Source organism: Mobula hypostoma, chromosome 18 (assembly GCF_963921235.1).
Source record: "Mobula hypostoma chromosome 18, sMobHyp1.1, whole genome shotgun sequence".
NCBI lineage: Eukaryota > Metazoa > Chordata > Chondrichthyes > Myliobatiformes > Myliobatidae > Mobula > Mobula hypostoma.
Genome location: NC_086114.1, coordinates 54,560,568 through 54,585,805, shown reverse-complemented (window position 1 = coordinate 54,585,805; position 25,238 = coordinate 54,560,568). Strand labels below are relative to the sequence as shown.

Sequence of the window (25,238 nt, the reverse complement as noted above, 5' to 3'; positions counted from 1 at the left end):
AAAAGCTGGAGTGATGTACAAAGAGCTTAAGGTTCCATCCAGTCTGGGCATTATAAAACAGAGAACAGTACAGCACAGAAATAGGCCAGTCAGCCCACAATGTGCTGACCATGATGCCAATTTAAACTAGTCTGCACTTGGTCTATATCCCTCAATTCCCTTTATGTTCAGGTGCCTGTGTAAATGTCTCTTAAGCATTGTCATCATTTAGCGAAAGGTGGAGAAAGAACTAATAACTTTCCTTCCAACTCACGTTGGCTTCACCTCACAAAATTTTAGAAAATCGGTGTCTATAGTTAATCTACATAGGTGGGTAGATTTCCCTTCTTAAGGCCAATTTATACTTCTGTGTCAAACCTACACCTTAGGTACGGCGTAGCTGCATACCCTACGCCGTAGCCTGACATGCTTTTCCTCAAAAATGTAACTACATGTCGCAGCGACGCAGACCGCAACAACTGTGCTTGATCCACTTGGTAGCATCGCATTTCCTCCTACGCTGCAATAGCTTCCCATTGCGCGACTGAAGGGCAGGGAAGGAACTCTGGCTGCAATGCTTTCCATAAAGCTTTACAGACCTCCGAAATTATGGAGGACCCTGTGCTTGATGCCAGTTTGCAGCTAGCTGCTACAGCCTCTTGACTTCCACCTGAAGCTAAAACTCGAATGGTGATTACCTGTCTCTGAGTATACTGTGCGTACACTGATGCGAAATAACTGGTTGGAGACGATGAACCAAATCGTCAAATCTACCTGCTGACATCTGAAAATATTTTAAATGCATTTCCTCGTCCATGTCTCTCAGTGGCCGGACAAGCACAGAAAATTCACCCGCCTTCAGTTTCAGTCGCCATTGTTTGAAGTTTGAGTTTCTTCTTGTTGAGTTTCAACACGAAGAAACTCAACACAGTGGCATAGAAATCCCACCGCCAACTAGCGTTTTGGCAGTGAATTATAGAGCGATGCAGACATACCAACGCACAAGTATAAATGCTCACAACGGCGTAGGCTACTACGCAGAAGTATAAATCAGCCTTTAGTCTGAAAAAGACATTCTTATATTACTGAAAAAACGTTTAAGCATGTACTTCTCTCAAATAAATAACTTCTGGCACAATTTGAAGAACCCCACTTAGTATTTGGTTTTTATACTCCATAAGGAATAAAATGGGAGGAGTAGCAAGCATGTACAACTCCCACCAATGCCTTCTTTCACCTTGCTGTTTCTTAGTTCCACCCAGACTGATTCTACTTGATTTTCTGAGCTTCAATCCTCTACCCTAGTCTTTAAAATTTGAGTTCCTTTGTCCCCGCATTCTATTTTTTAAAAATTGCCTGTCTTTTCTAAAGGTTTTCTGAAATAACTGTTATGAATTTGAAACTGAGTTTCTAATGATTATTAGATCACTAAGAATTTTAAATGTGTTACTCACTCATCAACTTTGTTAAGAGTGCACTTTCTTCCTGACAGAGTATCGCCTTACCTATTTTGCTACCTGTACTAATACATTGCCTTTTTCATGAACTTCAAAAAAACGTCTCCTTACCCAGAACCTTTTTAGAATACTTTTAGTTTATGGCTTTATTTGTAGCCTTAAGTCATTGGATTTGACTAAGCTCAAGGACAGCTTCTATCTGCTGTTATGAGACAATTGAATATTTCCCTTGTACGATAGGATAGACTTGACCTTGCAATCAGATTCACTTGCTTGCCACATGTACATTGATGCAGTGAAAAGCTTTAATAACTATCACAACGTAAGGATATGCTGAAGGCGCATATTCTGGTTCCAACATAGCACGTTTGCAAGCTCAACAGAACAACACGTGGAACAACAACACAGTGAGCATATCTACAAGGAGTGCTGCCACAAGAAAGCAGCACCCATCATCAAGGGTCCCCACCATCCAGTCCACGCTGTCTTCCCGCTGCTGCCAGCAGGAAGGAGGTGCAGGAATCTTGGATCCCGCATCACCAGATTCAGAAATGGTTATTACCCTTCAGCCATCAGGCTCCTGAGGGTAACGTTGTTCACCTCAGCACCGAACTGATTTCCACAACCTACGGACTCACGTTTAAGGACTCAACAACTCGCATTCTCAGCATTTATTTTTCTATTTGTACAGTTTGTCTTTTTTTGCGCATTGTCAGTTTGTGTGTAGTTATTCAGTGATCCTGTTGTATTTATTTGTGCTACTCTGAATGCCTGTAAGAAAATGAATCTCAGGATAGTGTACAGTGACATAAAAGTACTTTGATAATAAATTTACGTGAACAACAAAAGCAAAGCAATCCCCTTTCGTCACTCTGTCTCTCTCGTGCTCTGTCTCCCCCTCTCTCTCACCCCTACCTCTATCCTCAGGATGGACTGCTGCGGACTCACAGACATCAGGCCTTTGACTTCCCCTTGGGCCTCAATTTCCGAACTCACCAACTTCACTCTTTGACCTTTGGGATTTGACCTTCACAATCTATCCCATTACAGTCTTGCACCTTACTGCCTTACTGTGCTGCACCTTCTCTGTAGCTGTTGTATGTTATTCTGTATTGTGCTATAGCTCTACCTTGTACTACTGTGATGCACTGTGTATGGATTTCATCTGTAAGAACAGTGAGCAAGGCAAGCTTTTCACTATACCTTGGTACGTGCAACAATAATAAACCAAAACCAATGCTAATATACTTTATACTTTATTGTCGCCAAATAATTGATACTAGAACATACAATCATCACAGTGATGTTTGATTCTGCGCTTTCTGCTCTCTGGATTACAAATATTAAATATTAAAAATAGGAAAACTTAGTAAATATTAAAAATTTAAATTATAAATCATAAATAGAAAAATGGGAAATAAGGTAGTGCAAAAAAACCCAGAGGCAGGTCTGGATATTTGGAGGGTATGGCCCAGATCCGGGTCAGGATCCGTTCAGCAGTCTTATCACAGTTGGAAAGAAGCTGTTCCCAAATCTGGCCGTACGAGTCTTCAAGCTCCTGCACCTTCACCCGTTGGGAAGAGGGACGAAAAGTGTGTTGGCTGGGTGGGTCGTGTCCTTGATTATCCTGGCAGCACTGCTCCGACAGCGTGCGGTGTAAAGTGAGTCCAAGGACAGAAGATTGGTTTGTGTGATGTGCTGCACCGTGTTCACGATCTTCTGCAGCTTCTTTCGGTCTTGGACAGGACAACTTCCATACCAGGTTGTGATGCACCCTAGAAGAATGCTTTCTATGGTGCATCTTTAAAAATCAGTGAGGGTTTTAGGGGACAGGCCAAATTTCTTTAATTTTCTCAGGAAGTAAAGGCGCTGGTGGGCCTTCTTGGCAGTGAACTCTGCTTGGTTGGACCAAGTCAGGTCATTTGTGATATTGACCCTGAGGAACTTAAAGCTTTTGACCTGTTCCACTTGCACACCACCGATGTAAATGGGGTCGTGCGGTCCGCTACTCCTTCTGAAGTCAACAACCAATTCCTTTGTCTTGCTGATGTTGAGGGATAGGTTAGTGTCTTTGCACCATGCCACCAGGTTCTTAATTTCCTCTCTGTACTCAAACTTATTATTACCCGAGATACGGCCTACAATTGTTGTGTCATCAGCAAACTTATATATTGAGTTTGATGGAAACTTGGCTACACAATATCAATAATCCTGAGGAGATGTTTTAACTATGGAACTGGTCAGGAAGCACAAGTATTTGGGACTTGCACTCACATTGGAGGGTATAGATTTTATCACTGTACTGTTCCCAAAAACACTTGTCAATCCCCAATTTGCAACAGTCTCTATACAATGGTCCTGAGATTAATGTGCTCATCTACCTGCCGAATCTACAAAAAGCTGCTAGAATGTTGTACCTGTTGGGCAAGTGTGAGGGTTGAGGCTCCTGCAATAATTCCTTCTGGATTCCTAAGCCTGTCTCACTCTCCCTCCTCCTTTCAGAAGTTTCTTGAACTACTTATTGCACATGTCACTGATCCATTAGTTCCAATAAAGTGTCCTTTCATTCCATTCTTAGAACATTTTTAAAGTACAGGTTTCCCCCACCATCTGAAGGTAGAGCGTTCCTATGAAACGGTTCGTAAGCCGGAATGTTATAAAGCGAAGAAGCAATTACCATTTATTTATATGGGAAAATTTGTGAGTGTTTGCAGACCCAAAAAATAACCTGCCAAATAACACATAAAACCTAAAATAACAGTAACATATAGTAAAAGCAGGAATGATATGATAAATACACAGCCTATATAAAGTAGAAATATTTTTCTACAATCATTGCCACACTGTCCACCGTAGCGAAAATCTCAGGCAAGCGCTCTCGGCAGAAACACGGCGCAAGCGCTCTTGGCAGAAACACTCTCTCCAGTAACCTTTAAGCTATGAAGCTGCCAAATCATACCAAATAACACATAAAAATACACAGCCTATATGCGTGTAAAGTAGAAATAATGTATGTACAGTGTAGTATCACTTACGGGAATCAGGAAGACAGCGCCGAGCACACTGATGATGGTATGTTAGGCTGAGTCATCGGAGGTTGGGGTGGTGCAGTGGTCCCCAACTTCCAGGCCGCCGACTGATACCGATCCGCGAAGCATGCAGTGGTGCAGCGGTAGTCTGGACACACCCAGCACATCTTTAAGAAAAAAGCTGAAATAAACAAGCTAATTAATTACATGCCGGGCGGCACCTAATTATATGCTTGTTTATTTTGGCTTTTTCTCTTAAAGATGTGCTGGGTGTGTCCAGGCTACTGCTGCACCACTGCATGCTTCGCGGCAATCTATCGGTCCGCGGCCCGGAGGTTGGGACCACTGGGGTGGTGGGACACTGAGGTGTCATCTCATCATCATCTGTTTCCATCAGGGCAGGCAGGTCATCTTCTATGTCTGCCTGCCTCGATGTCGAAGGTTGAGGTTCGTCGTCTGCTGTGGCTGATGTGGAAGGCTTGAAAAACGACAGTATGCTTGACTGCTAGCCTCGCGCATTTTTCTATCATACAGTTCTTAGTAAGCACTCAAACCATCTTGTAAATATGCCCTAAACCTACGTACCCTTTCAAAATTAAAGTCGTACTTTTCTGCAATCATTGCAGCGAAAATCTCACGCAATTGCTTCACATTCAGTTCCTGGATGACTTCACTTTCGTTCCGTTTGCTACTACATTCGGTTTCGATTGTTATCCTTTCCTCTTCCAATTGCATCAGCTCTTCATCTATCGGTTCTTGGTCATGGGATGCCAAAACCTCTTCAACATCATCTTCGTCAGCTTCCACAAGCCAAGCTCACTTTGTCCTTACTTTGTTCACCATGGTCAAAATGCTTAATTATGTCTAGTTTTACGCTGTGTAACACCCTTACGAGCTCTTTTAAGCTTTTCCGATACCTTAGAACTCATCTTGCAAACGGATGCTCAAAATAAATCGACATAAAGCACAGATGCTCACTGGCATGTGTTTAAGCAATGCCCGCTCGAATGCCGTTCCGGGGGAGGAGCTTGGCTGCTCAGGGCGCGCGCTGCCTTTTTTCGTAACAGTGCAAACACCTGTTAGCGAAAACAGGTAACTAATGTAGGTCTTTCGTAACAGCGAGGTGTTGTAAAGCGAATGTTCGAAAAGCAGGGGACACCTGTATCCTCTCTCCCTTACCTCAGTTAAGCGCATGTTCCCGAGTATCTACATGATTGGACAGTATATTGGCAAAGGTTGTAGAGCTACTGGCTCAGCTCCAGTATCGCAGGTTCAATCCTGACCTCAGGTGTTGGCTGTGTGGAGTTTACACATTCTCCATATGACCAAGGTTTACCACTGGTGCACTCGTTTCCTCCCTCTTCCTCGAAATTTGTCAATTGGTAGCTTAACCTTTTTATGTCCTTTTTTTCACCTTACATTCCCATAAAAACTACCCAGCTGTACAGGATAGCTTTTATAGGAACATAGGGGAAATAAAAATGTATTAGAGTCAATTAGTGTAAGATTGGTTGCTCGATGGTCAACATGGATTCACTGGGCTGAAGTGCCTGTACTATATTTCTGGCTGATTACATGACATTCTGTGAACACATCATCCAGAGAATGTTATTAACCAGTTCCAGATGGTGTCTCATTTAACTGAATTCCAAGACTACTTGTTTACTATTTTCTCATCACTAGTTTTAAACTTAAATGATTAAAAGAATTTAACTTTAATCTGAAGTTTAAGACAAACATTATAATTCTTCAGATCACATCGAGGAATAGATGCTGGTGCTAGATTATTTGATTTTCATTTTCATTTATGCTTAAAAATGAAGACTGGTTGATGTATGGTGGAGGAAAGTACATTCTGGCTCAGGAGGAATGACCCAAGAGTCTTGTGGTCAAAACCCTTCATCTGCTTCCATATAAATTTCTTCAAGATCAGGGTTCTTCACATTACACTGTTAGTCTTAAAATCAAACCAAGAAACTTATAAAATAACATCTCCCTCTTACTCGCTACATGGTCACTGCACTGGGAGAATGCATATTGTGTCTGTGCCAGATCTGAAAGAGCTCTGATTCTGTTCCCTTGCTTATTCCTCATAACCTTGAGCATTACTCTCTGCCTTCTCTAGACTTATGATGGCCTTCACCATGTGATGCACAACCATAGGAAGTACAGTGAATTTTAATCCACCTTCCTCCTAGCTAGCCAACAAAGTAGGAGTATTGTAATACTCTTGGGCAACACTGCACATAAGCCTCCTTTATGACGTAGAGGAAGTGCATCAGTGTCATTTTCATAGTTATACACTTGGGGCAATCACCTCCCACTTAAACCTTACTATTCTGATTCCAGACCTTTGGTATTTCATTTTGCATTAGAAGTGGCCAAGTGGTTAAGGCGTTGGTCTAATGAGCTGAAGGTCGCTAGTTCGAGCCTCAGCTGAGGCAGAGTGTTGTGTCCTTGAGCAAGGCACTTAACCACTCATTGCTCTGCGACGACACCGGTGCCAAGCTGTATCGGCCCTAGTGCCCTTCCCTTGGACAACATCGGTGGCATGGAGAGGGGAGACTTGCAGCATGGGCAACTGCCGGTCTTCCATACAACCTTGCCCAGGCCTGCGCCCTGGAAACCTTCCAAGGCACAAATCCATGGTCTCACGAGACTAACGGATGCCTATATAGAAGTAGTGTGCAAATTCTTCATGCAGGATACTGATTTTTCTATTTGTTTTGTGGTAGAGGTCATATTCCCCCTTGTTCTTGAAGAACTTTGTATGGAAGTTGGGTCATTCCTCCTGAGCTGGGATGTACTTTCCTCTACCGTACATCAATCAGTCTTCATCGTTAAGCCTAAATGAGAAGGGGAACCTTTCAAAACTTTGTAATTCTTCTCCTCTCACTGTTTGCCATCTCACGAGCACGCTGGAATCTGTGCCCAAGGGCCAGGTTCTCGTACTGCAGTATCACCTGTTACAGCCACGCATGTGAGGAGGTGCTGGAGGCAGTGTGGGAGAGAACAATAGCATGGCGGGCGCGTTGGAATCTGTGCTGAGTTACAGGCTATCCTATCGGTGCTGCTGTCCAGCAATCCAAGCTGGATTGGCTTTGTCTGCGGCTGCGGGAGATGAGGAGCTGCTGCATATTTGTTCTTGCAGAAACATGGCCGCAGGACAACATCATATGCACCATCAATCTTAAGGCCAAGCCACTCAGGGACTTGTGTTAATATTATTTTGTGACTATTTTTTAATCGTAACTGTGTGTGCTGTGTGTGACTATATGTACTATTTTACACCTTGGTCCCAGAGGAATGTTGTTTCATTTAACTGTATACATGTGTATGGTTGAATGACATTTAAACTTGAACTTGTGGTGAATTTGGCACCTTGAAGCAGATGAAGGTCGTCCATCGTAGAAAGAGAAGGTGCCGCAGTGGACTTCAAACCAGATTCAAGTATCAAGGCTCGAGAGCAGAAAACAAGTCGGTGTTCAGCCCACTACTCTGTGCCGGCCAAGATCCCTACCTGAGCTTGTCCCATCTGCCTGCGTTTGACCCACCTCCCTCTCCTCCTACTGCCGTTGAGCAGGAAGTACAGTTGTCTTGGATCCTGAAGAAGGGGTTTGTCCCGACTGTTCATTTCCACAGATTCTGCCTGAATTGCTGAGTCCCTCCAGCATTTTGTGTGTGTTGCCTTGGGTCCCACACCACCATGTTCAGGGACAGTTGTTGCCCTTTGGTCTCTTCCTCAATGTCAACAAGACAAAGGAGATGGTTATCAACTTCAGGACAACTCACACCTGTCTTTACATCAGTGGCTCAGAATCAGAATCCTTTATTATCGCCAAGTACGTGGACACATACAGGGAATTTGATGCCGGTTTCCCTGAGCTCCCACTGTACAGAATCAAAAAGCAAACAAAACGATAGTGCAAATAATCGTGAACTATATACAACGAGGAGCAGTGGAAACTGTAAGCAGTTTCAGACTCCTGGGAGTGCACATCACACATAACCTCTCATGGTCCCAGAATACATCCTACACAGTCACGAAAGCTCACTAACACTCCTACTTCCTGAAGACGGTGAAGAGAGCTGGACTAATCACATCCATACTCATGTCGTTCTACTGATGTGCAGTAGAGGTCATCCTAACAAGCTGCATCACTGGTATACAGAAACGTGCTGAAAAAGGTCCAGTAACGTTATCGACAAGCCTACTCACCCTGCTCAGGGATTGTCCCACTCCCATCAGGGAGGAGGCTACGCGGCATCTACACCAGAACCACCAAACTCAAAATCATTTACTTTCCCCAAGCAGTAAGGCTGATCAACACCTTCACCAACTAACCTACCCTCCACCCCCAACCACCACTTCTTTCTTTCTTCCTCTCAGAATCATCTTGTGTACAGACACTTCTGTGCCTAGTGTCACTTTATGGATGTACAGTCAATCTATGTATATGATCTGTCTTATGTATTTATATTTATTGTGTTCTTTATCTTTTGTGGGTTTTTTTGTGCCATATTAGATCCAGAGTAACAATTACTTTGTTCTCCTTTACACTTGAGTACAAGAAATGACATGAAACAATCTTGGTCAGACTCCTGGATTGGCTGGATAGTTTCAGTGATTCTACAACATACAGACTCACTTTCAGGAATTCTTCAGCTTATGTTTATGGCACAGTACAAAGTGCTCATTCTCAGAATGGAGCTTCTAAATAAACGATAGTCACTATTGATTAATTGACAGCTATCAATTTTATTGGAAATTTAAAAAAATAATGAATTTATGGGAAATGTTCAGGGATGAGCGATTTCATGACATGATTAGACAGCAGGAGATTGTGTTTCTTTACCAGAATAAGGAAGTGTCAGAGACGAGTTTTAGAAATGTATGAGTTCACTAAAGGCTTAGTTAGAGTAAACAGAGTTGAGCTGTGTCTATCATGGTGCATGGACTAAGGCATTCAGATTTAATAAAATGAACAAAAGAATAAGGACATGTGAGGGAATTTTATTTTTAATCACAGACATGAGATTGCAGATGCTGTAATCTCAATTATAAAACAAAATGCTGGAGAAACTCAGCCAGCAGCTACTCTGGAGGCAGAGGTCAACATTGCGAGTTACGACCTGTTATCCTGACCTTTCCTTTGACTCCACAGATGTTGCCTGACCTTGTATGTTTCCCCAGCATTTGTACAGAGCAGTTGTGATCTAGATCTTGCTGCTGGTAAGGGTCATGGAAGCCAACTTGATCATGATTTTCATGAAATTGGGTGCTGATAATGGAAGATAACTTGTGGGGCTGCAGGGAAACAAAACAGACTAGATTGGTCCACAAAGAAAATATAGATTTGGTTAGGTAAGATGGCCTTTGTGCCGTTCAGATTCTATGCTCTGAAATTTTATACTCTTGAGTTTTTTCCTCAAAACCTCAAGCATAAAGCCATTTTTTTTATATTTGCTGACCTTCTAGGGTATGTTTGGCATAATCACAGTTAGCCAGCAATATACTGATATGCATTCATTCTGATTTTAGCTGGGAGTAAATGTACTGTATCCTAACCTGCCTCATTCCACTTTTCTCATTATCCAGGTCAGCTGATCCACACCATCTCCTACACCAGCAATATTTCCCATTTTAAAATTCAACATTAGAAGGCAGTGCAGCCTAAATGGCTGTTTTTGAAGCTCTTATACCAGTTTAAATTTCTGCATGTCCCTTCTCCTCTCCAACTCTGCAATCTTTTACAAGCCTTCCATCTGCTCTCTTGAAAAATTATGCAGTCGCTTTCCATCACTGGTGACCCTGCCTTCAACCATCTGGAAATACTGTTTCCAGAGCATATTCTCTTTCCTCCTTGCCTACCTCTTGGATCTCTCCACTTTTGAACTAGTGTCAACTTCTATTGTATTTCTGCTGTAGAAAAGCATCTTGGGATGATTCACCATGTGCAAGGTCTATATCTAATGACAAGCTTTGTTTTTAATGTAGCAAAACAACTCTGATTATCAGGCAAAATATTAAATATATGCATGTAGTTATGAAGTACTCTGGCACTTAAGAAATGGTTATGCTTAATTAGCAAAGTTATTAACACTTCATTTCACTCTTTACCAGGCACAACAGCTGGAGTGGGTAAAGAACTGGTACCCAGGCTTGTATGCACAAATCCAGGAGTATTCTCAGAAAGGGCAGTTCATCGTCGTAGGAGGCACCTGGGTAGAGATGGTAAAGTATCAGACTATGGTTAGAAAATACTGCATGCTCTAGTTAGCAATAATCACATTAAATGTCATCTTACCTTTGCTGCTGTGTGGTGCATGTGGCAAGGTATACAAGCCATAACGGATTGCAAGTACACCCTCTGTGTCAACAATAGTGACACCACCCCTTCCTGATAGGCTGATTACCTTCTATGCATGTTTTGACACTGACACTGAGGAGCAGGCACCCTCTTTGGCCACAGCCAAGGTGAGAAAAGTCCTAGCCAGGGTAAATTCACGCAAAGCTGGTCAGATGCTGGGAGACTGCGGCTCAGCTAACAGAAGTCTTAATGATCATTTTTAATAGCTCTTTGAATAGTCTACTGTGCTTAGAGGCTTCAAGGCAGCCACCATTATTCCGGTGCTCAAGAGTGTGACAGTAACTGGCCTAAATGATTACTGCCCAGTGGCATTGACTTCTACAATTATGAAGTGATTTGAGTGGCTGGTAATGATTGTATAAAATCCCATCTTCCAGCTACATTGGACCCTTTCCAGTTCGCCTACCGTTCAAACTGGCCCACTGATGATGCCATAACCTCGGTCCTTCACTTTGTCCTCTCCCACCTAGAAAATGGTGCCTCATACTCCAGGATGTTGTTCATTAGCCTCAGGTTGGTGGGTAAACTGTCCTCGTTGGGATTCAACACCCCTTTCCCTAACTGGATCTTGGACTTCTTGATGGAAAGACCCTAGTCAGTCCAAGTTAGCAGCAACATCTCAAGCGCCATGTTGAGCACTGGTGCCCCCAGGGCTGTGTGCTTACCCGCTGCTGACTCGTGACTGCACTGTCAGATCCAGCTCAAACCTCATCATCAAGTCCACTGATAGCGGTTAGCCTCATCAGCCACAATGATGAATTGGCATACAGAGAGGATGTACAGCAAGACTTGTCAAATGGTGTGAGACAACAACTTGAGTCTCAAAATGGACAAGACAAAGGAGATGATTGTGGACTTCAAGAAGGCACAGGTTGGTCACTCTCCATTGAGCATCACTCACTCTGGCGTGGAGAGAGTGCAGAGTATGTGCATGTAATGGATGATCTAACCTGGACCCACAACACCTCCTCACCAGTCAAGAAGGCATAGCAGTGTCTACACTTCCTGAAGAGATTGAAGTATGCCCTCATTCAAAGAATTCAAAACACATTTATAATCAAAGAATGTATTAAGTATACATACACCTTGAAACTTGTCTGCTTACAGGCAGCCACAAACAAGAGACCCGAATAACCCAATAAAAAAAGACCAAAAACCACTTTGCAGAGAAAGAGGGAGAGAGAAAAAAAACATATACATCACGCAAACAATAGAAGCAAGCCAACAGCATCCCAATCCAGACTGGGTCGTAGATCCACTCCTGGAGTAGTCGGAGTAGGCCCGAGAGCCTTGGTCCCCAGTTCATCACACCAGCAGGGCAGAAACGCACGGCAGCCGGATCAGTTCACAGCCTTAACTCCATGGAGAAAGAATAAATATTCACAGGAGAGAGGACAAAAACAGCCCGACCCAACACAGTTAGATTCCAGTCTATCTGGGCCAGCATTTAAATTGTCCAAGCAGCGAGTAGTGTCACGTTCTAGGACCTGGATCCTGGTGCCCGATACACCTGACTGCCCCGCCCTAGGCTGTTCTTGATCTCACAAAATCGGCTCAGCGCTTGGAGCAAACCAACCTTGCACTGGGGTTAGGTGAACAGGCATCGAATCCTTTCCAAATCGCTCACTGCATCTCCTGCAGCAATACCAACTCTGTCTGTGAACCCCGCAGCTTGAACACAAACATGTTGAGCAGAATTACCCAACACTGCTTAACCCCTGAACCATCCTTGCCTCCTCACTGCCTGCAGCAATAGTTCATGACAATTTTCTTCAGCAAAGATATTATAAGTAAAGTTTTTAGTTGAATCCCTTGCCTTATGATTTACCAGTAAGTTGTAGCACATCTTCAGTATTGCTTTCTTAAACTGGAAAACTTCCTACAAGAGCATGATTGAGAGTGTCCTGTCTGGCTGAATCATTGTGTGGCATGGAAACTGCAAGATCCTACAAAAATCACCGAGCGGATCACCAGGGTCTCCCTCCTTCCTGGTTCAAAGGTCCAATTTAATGTCAGAGAAATGTATACAATATACATCCTGAAATGCTTTTTCTTCGTAAACATCCACGAAAACAGAGAAGTGCCCCAGAGAATGAACGACAGATAAACGTAAGAACCCCAAGGTCCTCCCCCCCCCCAGCTCCCCTCCCTCCCTCCACAGACAAAGAAGAGTAAGCATTGGTACCATCACCAAACACTCGGTGTGAGCAAAGCAATAGCAAAGACACAGACTTGCAGTTACCCCAAAGACTTCGCGTTACACCCGGCATTCGACATACCGCAGATTCTCTCTCTCCCTTATAAGGGAGAAGAAGGTGTTTCCATTTTTCCCAGCGAGCGGGGAGACATAACAAGGAACTCGCTGGTTTATGGTGTTAAAAGGTCCCTTACTTCACTACTTGTGACATCTATTGGGAGTGTTGCAGACAAAGAGCCCAAAGAGTCTCCACCACCTATCCCACAATCTCTTTGACCCACTACCGTCAGGAAGGTGTTACAGAAGCATTGGACTAGGACTGCCAGACTGGGTAACAGCTGCTTTCCTCAGTCTGTGAGACTAATGAATACCCTGCCACCACCGAGGTCACGTCACTAGGACAGTGAGCTGTTTATCTGTGCTATTTCAATGATTGTATTTCATAAGCTTATTTATGGTAATATTTTAGTCATAGTCATAGTTATACTTTATTGATCCCGAGGGAAATTGGGTTTCGTTACAGTTGCACAAACCAAGAATAGTTTGTGTGTTGTGTGTGATATGTTTTGTGGGTGCACTGGTCTCGAGGAACATTGTTTCATTTAGTTGTATATATGTACAGTTAGATGACAATAAAGTTGAACTTGGTTTCTTATTTGGGGTTTGAAAAGATATCTAGGCTGATATTTCAAATGTAGTACTAAAGGAGTTCTATGTTGTCCAGATGCCAGCCTTTTAGATGAGTCCAGCAAAGTGACCTCAACAATATTCCTCAGAGCAACACCACAAAAAGCAAATTAGCTGATCTATTCATTGTTGTTGATGGGATTTTGCTGTGTACAAAGTAGTAATCAGAGGGTCAAAGGAAATCTCAAACATGAGGAAGTCTGCAGATGCTGGAAATCCAAAGCAACACACACAAAATGCTGGAGGGACTCAGCAGGTCAGACACCATCAATGGAAAAGAGTAAACAGTTGATGTTTCGGGCCGAGACCCTTCTTCAGGACTCAAGAAGGGTCTCGGCCCGAAACATCGGTTGTTTACCCTCTTCCATAGATGCTGCCTGATCTGCTGAGTTCCTCCAGCATTCTGTGTCCATTGCATCAGAGGGATAGTGTTTGTGTGAAGCATTGGAACATGACATGGTACAATGTAAACATGACTCATTAACCAGAAGACATGTCTAACAGTTGCAATATGCTGCAATCAGTTCTCTGAACATCACTGATACTAGTCATTACCATCATCAGATCTGTCACTAGAATCCTGGAGGTCATTGAACGGAAATTTAAGTGAACTGGCTACATAAATACTGCGGCTGCAGAAAAGGTTGGTTTGGTATTTTGCAGCAAGTGACTTGCCAAAGCTCTCCCATCATCTGCAGAGGTCTGCAGTAAGATAGTCTCTAATTGTCTAGGTGAAAGCAGCTCTAACAACACTCAAGAAGTTCAGATCAATCCAGGAAAAACAGCTGCTTTATTTAGAGTCCTGTTCACCATTTAAAACATTCTGTCTCTCTGCCACTAGTGTATAGTGACTGTAGTAGTATCATTTTCAAGACAGTGCAGAAACTCATCAATGGTAACATACCTGTATCAGTCTGTAATATCTACTGCCTTGGAGAATAAGTTGGGAACTGGTTTTAAACATCAAAGTCCAGTTCACTGTCAAATGCACAAGTACCTGTATGCAAAGGTGCAGTGGAAAAATTGTTTGTAGCTGCATCACAGACACAGCATCCAAAGCACATTCACAAGAAAAACAAATTATATGCAACTGTTTGCAAAACAAAGCCTATTTCAGTGCACAATGATCAAAGTGGTAATTATGTTGCTAAACTATAGTGATTTTGGGTTGTGCTGGTTGGTTCAAGAACTGAATGGTCGAAGGGAAGTTGCTGTTTTTTAATCTGATTGTGTGGGACATCAGGTTTGACCTCCTGCCCAACAGTAACTGTGAGAAGCTACCTTCACTGGGGCAAAGTTCTGAAGTACCCCCCACAGCAGCTTAAGAAATGCTTTCACCAACTGTCCTTCAGTAGTTTAAATGTCAGCTCACCACTAACTTCCAGAATGGTCTGTTTTCCTGCATGGAAATCACTAGTATGTATTTGCATTCAATTGCTTCACGCTGCTCGGTGTTGGATCTCTTTTATTGCACTACTTCCAACATTTTGTAACTGACAACAATCTATGTTTATGGAATTCCTTTACGTTGTGAAACATTTCAAGAAGCTCTTGAGGATGGTAATTGGACATCTTTTAACAAGCTAGTTAGAGAGATGCTGGGATATCTGAGCATAGCCCGGTCACGGGATGCTTTTACTAGGACGTTTGAATGAAGATATAGTGGTGGATATTTAGGGAAGCAATTCCTGATCTGGAGGCAGGGCAGCTAATGGCATGGCTAATCTTGGTGGAGAGTTTAGAAATGACAGCTCAGAGTTAGAGATTATAATTGTGGGGTGAGAGAAGAACGTGCAGATAGAAAAGATATCATGGAGTATTTAGGATAAAAGGTTGAGAACTTAAAACCTATATGTTCCTGTGAGTTGGTGAGACCAGAAAACACACAAAAGGGTCTTTGATGTGAGTTATATTTTGAGCATGAGGGATGCTGGATTGGTGGCCAGCCCAAAGATCTAACCAAGGCATTTCAGCAGTAAATGAGCTGAGACAGGAGCAATCTCTACTCCAAACTTAGTGCAACAGAAATCCTTAAAACTTTCACTACTTCTCCACAGTTTATTGCTGTACAAGATAGTTCGTAATGCAGAATTCTATTGAAATAAAACAAAAAATCTGGAAATACTCAACAGGTCAGGCAACAGCAATAAAAAAAATAGATTTAGTGTCAAAGAATTGAAAGAGAGATCCGGAATCAGTTGCGTAACATCTATGGTCAATGGGTTAATGGAGCAGTTAGAGGGTGATCATGCAGACAAAGAAATGTAATGTGAGCTGTGGGACACAACTGGGAGGTCAGTGTTATACCACTGGAGAGAGAAAAACTGGACCAATGTGATTGACAGCAGGAATATCCAAGTCTGACACAGACAGAGTAAGTGAGGTATCTGAAGTTTTAGAATTCAATGGAGAGTGGAAAAAGCTGTAGCCTGCCCAGATAGAAGACAAAACGCTGATCCACGGATTTTCAATGTTACACAGCAGGAGGCCCTTAACAGATCAGAGTTGAGTATAGGATGGAGAATTAAAGCAGCAAGCAATAGTAAATCTAGAGTTATCCCTATGAACTGCATGGAGGTACTCCACAAAGCAATTGCTTCAAGATAGGTGTTAAGCCTGATTTATACTTCTGCGTCAACTCAATGCCGTAAGTATGGTGTTGCCGCGAACCCTACGTAGAGCCGACACAGATCCCTACGCCGTAGGCTGATGCGCACCTCTCCCAAAATGTAACTACGCGTCGCAGCAACGCAGACTGAACAACTGTGATTGGTCCGCTCGGTAGCATCGCATTTCATCCTACGCCGCAATAGCTTCCCATTAGGCGACTGAAGGGCAGGGAAGGAACTCTGGCTGCAATGCTTTCCATAAAGCTTTACAGACCTCCGAAATTATAGAGGACACATTTCGCTTTTACGAAAAAAGACACTCACTTTAAACTTTACCCCGAGAAAGTCTACCATGACTATGAAGCCTTGCACGGGCAGGTGTGTGCGCATGTGCGATGTGCCCAAATTGCAGAACGACGCAGCCGCACCAATGCACAAGTATAAATGCTCACAACGCGCGTCGGCCAGTTGCGTAGGTTACGGCGTCGAGTTGACGCACAGGTATAAATCAGCCTTTAGTCACATTGTGAACACTGAATGTAACATGATTGATTGAGAGAGGCGCTATTGAATCACCACTTCTCCTGGAAAGAATGTTTGGGTCCCTGGATGGTGGGAATGAAGGAGATGAAAGGTCAAGTTTTGCTTTTTCAGCTGTTGCGTAGGAAAGTGTGCAGGATGATGGATGTTTAGTGGTGATAGACAGTGGACTAGGGAGTTGTGAAAGGAATTATCCCTGTAAATTGCCAATAGGACAGAGGGTGGGAAAGATGTATCTGGTGTGTGAATCTTATTGAAGCTGGCAGAAATTATGAAGGAGTTGTATTTTAACATGCATTTGAAAATGTTCTATGACTGCCCCTGCTTTGCGTGTGCTGGGATTACTTAGATTGAGAAAGAATCATAAATCTATCCACTAGAGGTCACTAACGTACTGGTTTTGCAGGATGGAAACCTCCCCTCTGGTGAATCAATGGTCCGACAATTTCTCCAGGGTCAAAGGTTCTTCCAGCAAGAGTTTGGAAAACTTTGCTCTGAGGTGAGTGGTTGGCACAGCAACCAAGACTTTGTTTCTTTGTAATTTTAGAATCCCTATCTTGTTCCTTTTTGATAGCTCTCATTAATTTTTCCACCCCTATGAACAGTATATTCCAGATCTTATCTTTCTGTCTTATCTAGTTATGATTTATTAAATCTCAACTCAACCTTTATTACAAAGAAACAGTCTCAACTTTTCCAATGTAACCTTTTCTATCTTTGATCCATGATAAATCTTTTTGCATTCATTCTTAAAGTGAGATTCAGAATTGGACACAGCACTCCATTTGTGTCCTAAAATAGTGTCCTGTACAGGTTCAAGATAAGTTGCTGTTTTTGTTGTCTGTGTTCCTATTTTTGAGCAGTGAGATGCCACAGGATCTGCTAGACACTCTGCCTTCTGACTTTAAAGGATTTGTGCACCTGTACATCCCTGTAATAAAACATCACCTTTAACCATAATTAGTCCCGGTCGCTGTCTACATCTTATTTACATGCAGCAGGCTTTTAGGTTCCCTTTTTAAGTTGACTACTTATTCTTGTTTCTTATTTTTTGTTCCTCAACTGAGTAGAAAGTCCTCTCATTGGTTGAGAACAGTCGTGTTAGTTATTTGTTGAAAAAGTCATTTTACTGCTTTAATCTGCAATTCTGACTGTCAGGTGAGCCATTTGTTTGGTCTTAGAGCTTAGATTTATTCAAGATTGTTTATTGTCATCTTTAGTACATGAGTGTAAACGAGAACAAAGTGATTGTTATTCCGAGTCTGATGCACCATAAAAAAATAAGCATAAAGAACGCAATAAAAACCACAATAAATCTAAAAGCAATCCCATAAAACACAACATACAAGTAACTATTATATACTTTGATTGTACGTACATAATGTGATGCTAGGTGATGGGTACATTATGGTGGTGGAGGCTGGTGAGGTGGCTTTAGTGGGTGGAGGTGTTGATTTGCTGTGACGGCTTGGGGAAGAAAATGTTTTTTAAGTGTAGTGGTCCTGGCGGGATACTGTGTAGCCTCCTTCCTGATGGGAATGGGACAGCCCATTCATAAGCAGTGTGGTTGGGATATTGCTGGCCTTTTTTGGCACCTTTCTGTATATATGTCCTTCGTGGTGATGTGTTGGATAGTTTTAACTGCAGTGCAGTTTCCGAACCCCACAGTGATGCAACATGTTAGGATGCTCTCCACTGAGCTCTGTAGTTTTATTGGATGTAATGTACCTTTCGAGTTCCAGAGCATGAGAAGGGACTAGGGATAGGTGTAGAAGGGCAAAGAGGTCGGTATGGACGTGGTTTGCCAAAAGGTTTGTACGACTCTAAACCAAGCTGCCAGCAAGTAAAGATATGGTGAGGACAGAACGCTGTAATGTTTCACTGTTTATGCTAAAGCTTTTGTCTATGCTGGCACCCTCTCTACCTTGCCTCTGCGCACATGAAAAATTCTTTCTGGATGATTCTGTGCATTTGTTGTAGCTGAGTTTGATCCTGAACTTGAAATATGTGATAGTTATTACCTAATATAACTATATAGAGCACTGATAGCTACCCTCTTCACTGATTTGCTTATGACTCTTTCCACTTAGTTTCTTTGGATAGCAATCAGGAGCATTGATTCTTGTCCTCCGAAAACATTTTAGGATAATTGTACTGGCGCAGATTTTTGTACTTTAATTGCTCTGTACTAGTACCATTTATGTATTGATTTGAGCAACAGAACGCTACCAGTTAATAATGGGGCATTGTTTTGTTTCTCTTTATTTTAAAATATAGTTTTGGTTGCCAGATACATTTGGATATTCCGCACAGTTACCACAGATCATGAAGGGATGCGGTATCACACGCTTCCTAACTCAGAAGCTCAGTTGGAACTTGGTGAATGAATTTCCGGTGAGTTGTACATGTACAGAATGCAGAGATTTTGAAAGTGCTTGGTAAAATGACGTCATAAATATGGAGAGTGTGTGAAGTGACTTACAGGATGCTATTGGAGTTATTAGAATGGTTTATTTCCAGACCCTAGCACTTGCAATGTTCCTGCCATGTGAGTGCCTTACAGTATGAACGCAAATGGAATGTATACATGTGTGCATCACTGTCGTCAGTTTCAGGACAGTGGACCAATTGAACTGCTTTTGTGACTGAATTTAGTTCAGTTTCGTCAACCTTGGGGAAAGGTGGATTAAATAATAGCACTGATTTCAACATAAATGGCACTCTATTCAAGTGAAAAGCATCAGAAGCTGTAAATAGAGGCTTCATATATGACCTTCTTGGGCCTAACTCCATTCTCAGAATAGAGACTCTAATTTACTGAAACGTTCATGAATGAGACCAATTGTATCTGACCTCTTCATGCTGCAAACTCGTTTCATGTGCCAATATAGGTTTTAATGCTGTGATTTTGAACTTTGTGTGGGTCCCATATTAAAGTGCCTAACATACAGATACACTAGCATGCAGTCTTACTTGTCTGCCCTAGATAACCATTGCATTGTGTATAAACTAATAAATACAATAACAAAGCAACAACATTATATTTATGTCATGATTTGAATTTACAGGAGAGGCGCTTTGGTTGCCATTAATTCTGCACTGAAGTGTTTCATATTGACATGTGCCCCTTACACACTTTAAACAATTCACATGCAACATTGCCCAATCTACCTCTGTTTGATGATCTCAATTGTGCCAGCAATTTTACCTTTTGCAATATTTGCTTGGGTTTCCCTGTCCTTAACACAGAAGTGGCTTAGGTCATAACTCTGAACATGGTTAGTTTAGCGCTGCTGTAAAGCTGAAACCATTTTCTATCAGGATTAAATGTTAATGTAATAAAGTCAATTCAATTCAATACTGTGTGCAAACTTGGCTACAAAGCCATCGATTCAGTCATCGAAATCATTGACATATAATATAAAAAAGAAACAGTCCCAACGCCGACCCCTGCGGAACACCACAAGTTATCAGCAACCAACCAGCAAAAGTCCCCTTTATTCCCGCTACTTCTACTGATTCTCCTTTGTCTATCCTTGATGTTTCCTTGAAGAATTCCAGCAGATTTGTCAGGCAAGGAAAAAGCGACGTAATGGGCTTTTAATATCATAAATCAGCGAGTTGTTTTTTTATGTCTCCCCTCTGGTTGTGAAATGGAGACGCCTCTTTTTCCCTTATTGGGAGAGAGAGAGAGCCTGTGGTATGTTGAATTACTGGGTGAACGAGTAGACTTTGGGGAACTGCAAGTCTGTGTCTTTATTGATGCTTTGCTGCACACTTGAGTGCTTGGTGGAGGGCACCAATGCTTTTTTTGCTGGTGAGGGAGAGGGGGTCATTGCCTTGCTGCTGCTTACGCGTGGGAGGGGGGAGCTGGGGGGGCCTTTGGGGTTCTAACATTTAACTGTCATTCATTCTTTGGGGCACTCCTCTGTTTTCGTGGATGGTTGCGATGAAAAATATTTTCAGGATGTATATTGTAGACATTTCTCTGTATACCTTTGATTTTTATCATGTGCCTCCAAGTACCCTGAAACCAAAACTAACACTAACCTTTGACTAACTGACCTGTAATTTCCTTTCATATGCTTCCCTCCCTTCTGAAAGAATGGAGTAACATTTGCAATTTTCCAATCCTCCAGAACCATTCCAGAATCTAGTGATTCCTGAAAGATCACTACCAATGCCTCCACAGTCTCTTCAGCCACCTCTTTCAGAACCCTGGGGTGTCATCCATCTGGTCCAGGTGACTTTTCTACCTTCAGTCCTTTCAGCTCCCCAAACACCTTCTCCTTAGTAATAGCACTTACACTCACTTCTATCTCCTGACACTGTTCAATTTCTGGCATACCGTTAGTGGCTTCCACAGTAAAGACTAATGCAAAATACTTATTCAGTTCATCCACCATTTCTTTGTTCCCCCATTACTACCCCTCCACCATAATTTTTCTGTGGTCCAATATCCACTCTTACTGGTCTTTTACTCTTTATATATCTAAAAAGACTGTGGTATCCTCTTTTATGTTATGCTAGTTTACCTTAATATTTAATCTTTTCTCTCCTTACGGCTTTTCTAGTTATCTTCCGTTGGTTTTTAAAAGTTTTCTAATCCTCTAACTTCCCTCGAATCTTTGGTGCTATGTTAAATGCCCTCTCATTTGCTTTATATGCTGTCTTTTGACTTCCTTTCTCAGCCACAGTTGCCTCATCCTCCCTTTAGAATAATTCTTAATCCATGTGATATATCTATCTTGTGTTGGCACGTGGTTAAGGCGTTTTTCTAGTGATTCGAAGGTCGCTAGTTCAAGCCTTGGCTGAGGCAGCGTGTTGTGTCCTTGAGCAAGGCACTTAACCACACATTGCTCTGCGACGACACCAGTGCCAAGCTGTATGGGTCCTAATGCCCTTCCCTTGGACAACATCGGTGGCATGGAGAGGGGAGACTTGCAGAATGGGCAACTGCTGGTCTTCCATACAACCTTGCCCAGGCCTGCGCCCTGGAAACCTTCCAAGGTGCAAATCCATGGTCTCATGAGACTAATGGATGCCTATATATATCTATCTTGCACCATCTGAATTGCTGCTAGAAACTCCAGCCATTATTGTTCTGGCACTATAATAGAAAGCTGGCGGGTGATGTAGTGGCATCCACACCAGACTTTGAGGTAAATGGTCTCGGGTTCGAATCCGGCTGGCAAGGTGCACACTTTCTGTCCGTGCTGGCTTGGGCATCGAGCTAGCAACTTGACCTCATAAAAAAAACAGACAAATGCTAAAGAAACTGCAAGCTTGCCACCCAATGCACGGAGAGGAACAGCAAGTAACAACTATATTGGATATGGAGAAATTGTGTCTTGTGTTTAGGGATGAAGAACAAGAAAGAAAATCAGAGCATTTTCACAGAAATATTATTGCTGCTTTGAAAGCATAGCTTGTTTGTCTGAAAGCAGCTGAGGTGCAGCAAACTTGAAGCTTTACATTGCACCAAGGATTAAAGTGTATGAATAAATATGTGCTGTGTCAGATCCTGTCTGATTCCATCACCAGTACCGTTTTGGACTTTCGGGGCGCCTAGGTGCGACTCGAGTAGCAGCAGTTCTCTCAGTGGATACAATTAAATATTCCTGTTTCAGCCTGATACAGCTGAAAATCACAACTGCTTCCAAGGTCAGTACAGTCAACAAGGATGTCTTAATGCATTTAAACAAACTATCGCTGCCTAAAACTGATGGAAACAACACCAATTGTGTTCGGAAGAGCCCACGAAGGATAACTCGGAGGAAGCGTGGGTGCAGAGCGGGGTTACAACTGCGTTTAAGGAAACGAGGTTTTAAACTCCCTATACTGACTATCTTGCTGGCAAACGTGCAATCTTTGGTGAATAAAATCGATGATTGCAGAGCTAGGATGCTGAATCAGAGGGACATTAGGAACGTGTGTGTCCTTTGTTTCACAGAATCCTGGTTAACCCCTTCTGTACTGGATGCAGCGATTCAGATCAATGGGTTTACTATACACTGTCAGGGTAGATTTATAAAGTCTCTCAAAAGCAGAGGTGGAGGAGTAGGCCTCATGATCAACTCTTCTTGGTGCACAAATATATCAGTGCTGTCCCAATTCTGCTCACCAGACCTGGAATATCTAGCAGCTAAATGCCATCCTTTTGACCTACCATGGGAGTTCTCTGGGGTCATTTTGGTGGCAGTATACATTCCACCTCAGGCCAACGTCAGTCAGGCTTTAGGTGATCTGAGCAATGGGATCAACATGCACGAAACAGCGCACCCTAAAGCCTTCACTGTCGTTTTGGGAGACTTTAACCAGGCCAGTCTGAAAAAAATCACTATGTAATTAACGTCAACAGATCACTTGCAATACCAGAGGAAGCAACACACTGGACCATTGCTACACCACCGTCAAGAATGCCTACCGTGGTATTCCACGCGCTCACTTCAGGAAGTCTGATCACCTGGCTGTACCTCTACTCCCTGAGTACAGGCAGAGACTGAAGACTGCAGCACCTGCAGTGAGGACCAGGGAGGTTTGGACAAGGGAAGCACAGGAGTGCCTACAGGACTGCTTTGAATCGGTGGACTGGACTGTATTCAGGGTTTCATCTTCGAACCTGGATGAATATGCTGCAGTTGTTACCGACCTCATTAAAACCTGTGTGGATGAGCGTGTGCCTACAAAGACTTACTGTACATACCCAAACCAAAAGCCGTGGATAAACCAGGAGGTACATCGTTTATTGAAGGCTAGATCTGTGGCATTCAAGTCTGGTGGACCCAGGCCTGTACCAGAAAACCAGGTATGATTTGCAGAGGGCTATTTCAAGGGCGAAGAGACAATTTCGAACGAGGTTGGAGGCGACATCGGATGCACGGCAACTCTGGCAGGGTCTGCAAGGCATTACTTCCAGCAAAGCGAAACCCAATAGCATGAATGACAGCAATGCTTCACTACCAAATGAACTCAATTTGTTCTATGCCTGTTTTGAAAGGGAGAACACAACTACAGCTGTGAAGATCCCTGCTGCACCTGATGACCCAGTGATCTCTGTCTCAGAAGCCGATGTTAGGCTATCTTTAAAGAGAGTGAACGCTCACAAGGCAGAAGGTCCAGATGGAGTACCCATAAAGGCTCCGAAAACCTGTGCCAACCAACTAGCGGGAATATTCAAGGACATTTTCAACCTCTCACTGCTACGGGCAGAAGTTCCCACTTGCTTCAAAAAGGCAACAATTATACCAGTGCCTAAGAAGAATAATATGGGCTGCCTTACTGACTATCGCCTGGTAGCCCTCACCTCTACAGTGATGAAATGCTTTGAGAGGTTGGTCATGACTAGACTGAACTCCTGCCTCAGCAAGGACCTGGACCCATTGCAATTTGCCTATCGCCACAATGGGTCAACAGCAGATGCAATCTCAATGGCTCTCCACATGGCTTTAGACCATCTGGACAACACAAACACCTATGTCAGGGTGCTGTTCATCAACTATAGCTCAACATTTAATACCATCGTTCCCACAATCCTGATTGAGAAGTTGCAGAACCTGGGTCTCTGTACCTCCCTCTGCAACTGGATCCTCGACTTCCTACCGGAAGACCACAATCTGTGCCGATTGGTGATAACATAACCTCCTCGCCGATGATCAACACTGGCGCACCTCAGGGGTGTGTGCTTAGCCCACTGCTCTACTCTCTATATACACATGACTGTGTGGCTAGACATAGCTCAAATACCATCTATAAATTTGCTGGCAATACAACTATTGTTGGTGGAATCTCAGGAGGTGACGAGAGGGCATACAGGAGTGAGATATGCCAACTAGTGGAGTGGTGCTGCAGCAACAACCTGGCACTCAACTTTAGTAAGACAAAAGAGCTGATTGTAGACTTCAGGAAAAGTGTAAGTTGAAGAAACACATACCAATCCTCAAGAGGGATCAGAAGTGGAGAGAGTGAGCAGTTTCAAGTTCCTGGGTGTCAAGATCTCTGAGGATCTAACTTGGTCCCAACATATTGATGTAGTTATAAAGAAGGCAAGACAGCAGCTGTACTTTATTAGGAGTTAGAAGAGATCTGGTATGTCAACAAATACATTCAAAAATTTCTATAGTTGTACTGTGGAGAGCATTCTGACAGGCTTCATCACTGTCTGGTATGGGAGGGGGGTGGGCTACTGCACAGGACTGAAAGAAACTGCAGAGGGTTGTAAATCTAGTCAGCTCCATCTTAGGTACAAGACTACAAAGTACCCAGCACATCTTCAGGGAGCGGTGTCTCAGAAAGGCTGTGTCCATTATTAAGGACCTCCAGCACCCAGGGCATGCCCTTTTCTCACAGTTACCATCAGGTAGGATGTA

General features: G+C 43.0%; 1 protein-coding gene across 1 annotated transcript in view; it reads left to right on the top strand.

The window, feature by feature from the left end:
- man2c1 (mannosidase, alpha, class 2C, member 1) overlaps positions 1–25,238 on the top strand; it is a 123,471-nt gene that overhangs the window by 37,788 nt on the left and 60,445 nt on the right. The window contains exons 8-10 of the mRNA XM_063070910.1: positions 10,590–10,700; positions 17,276–17,368; positions 19,147–19,263. Coding sequence (XP_062926980.1) covers positions 10,590–10,700; positions 17,276–17,368; positions 19,147–19,263 — 321 coding nt within the window. The remainder of the gene's footprint in view (positions 1–10,589; positions 10,701–17,275; positions 17,369–19,146; positions 19,264–25,238) is intronic.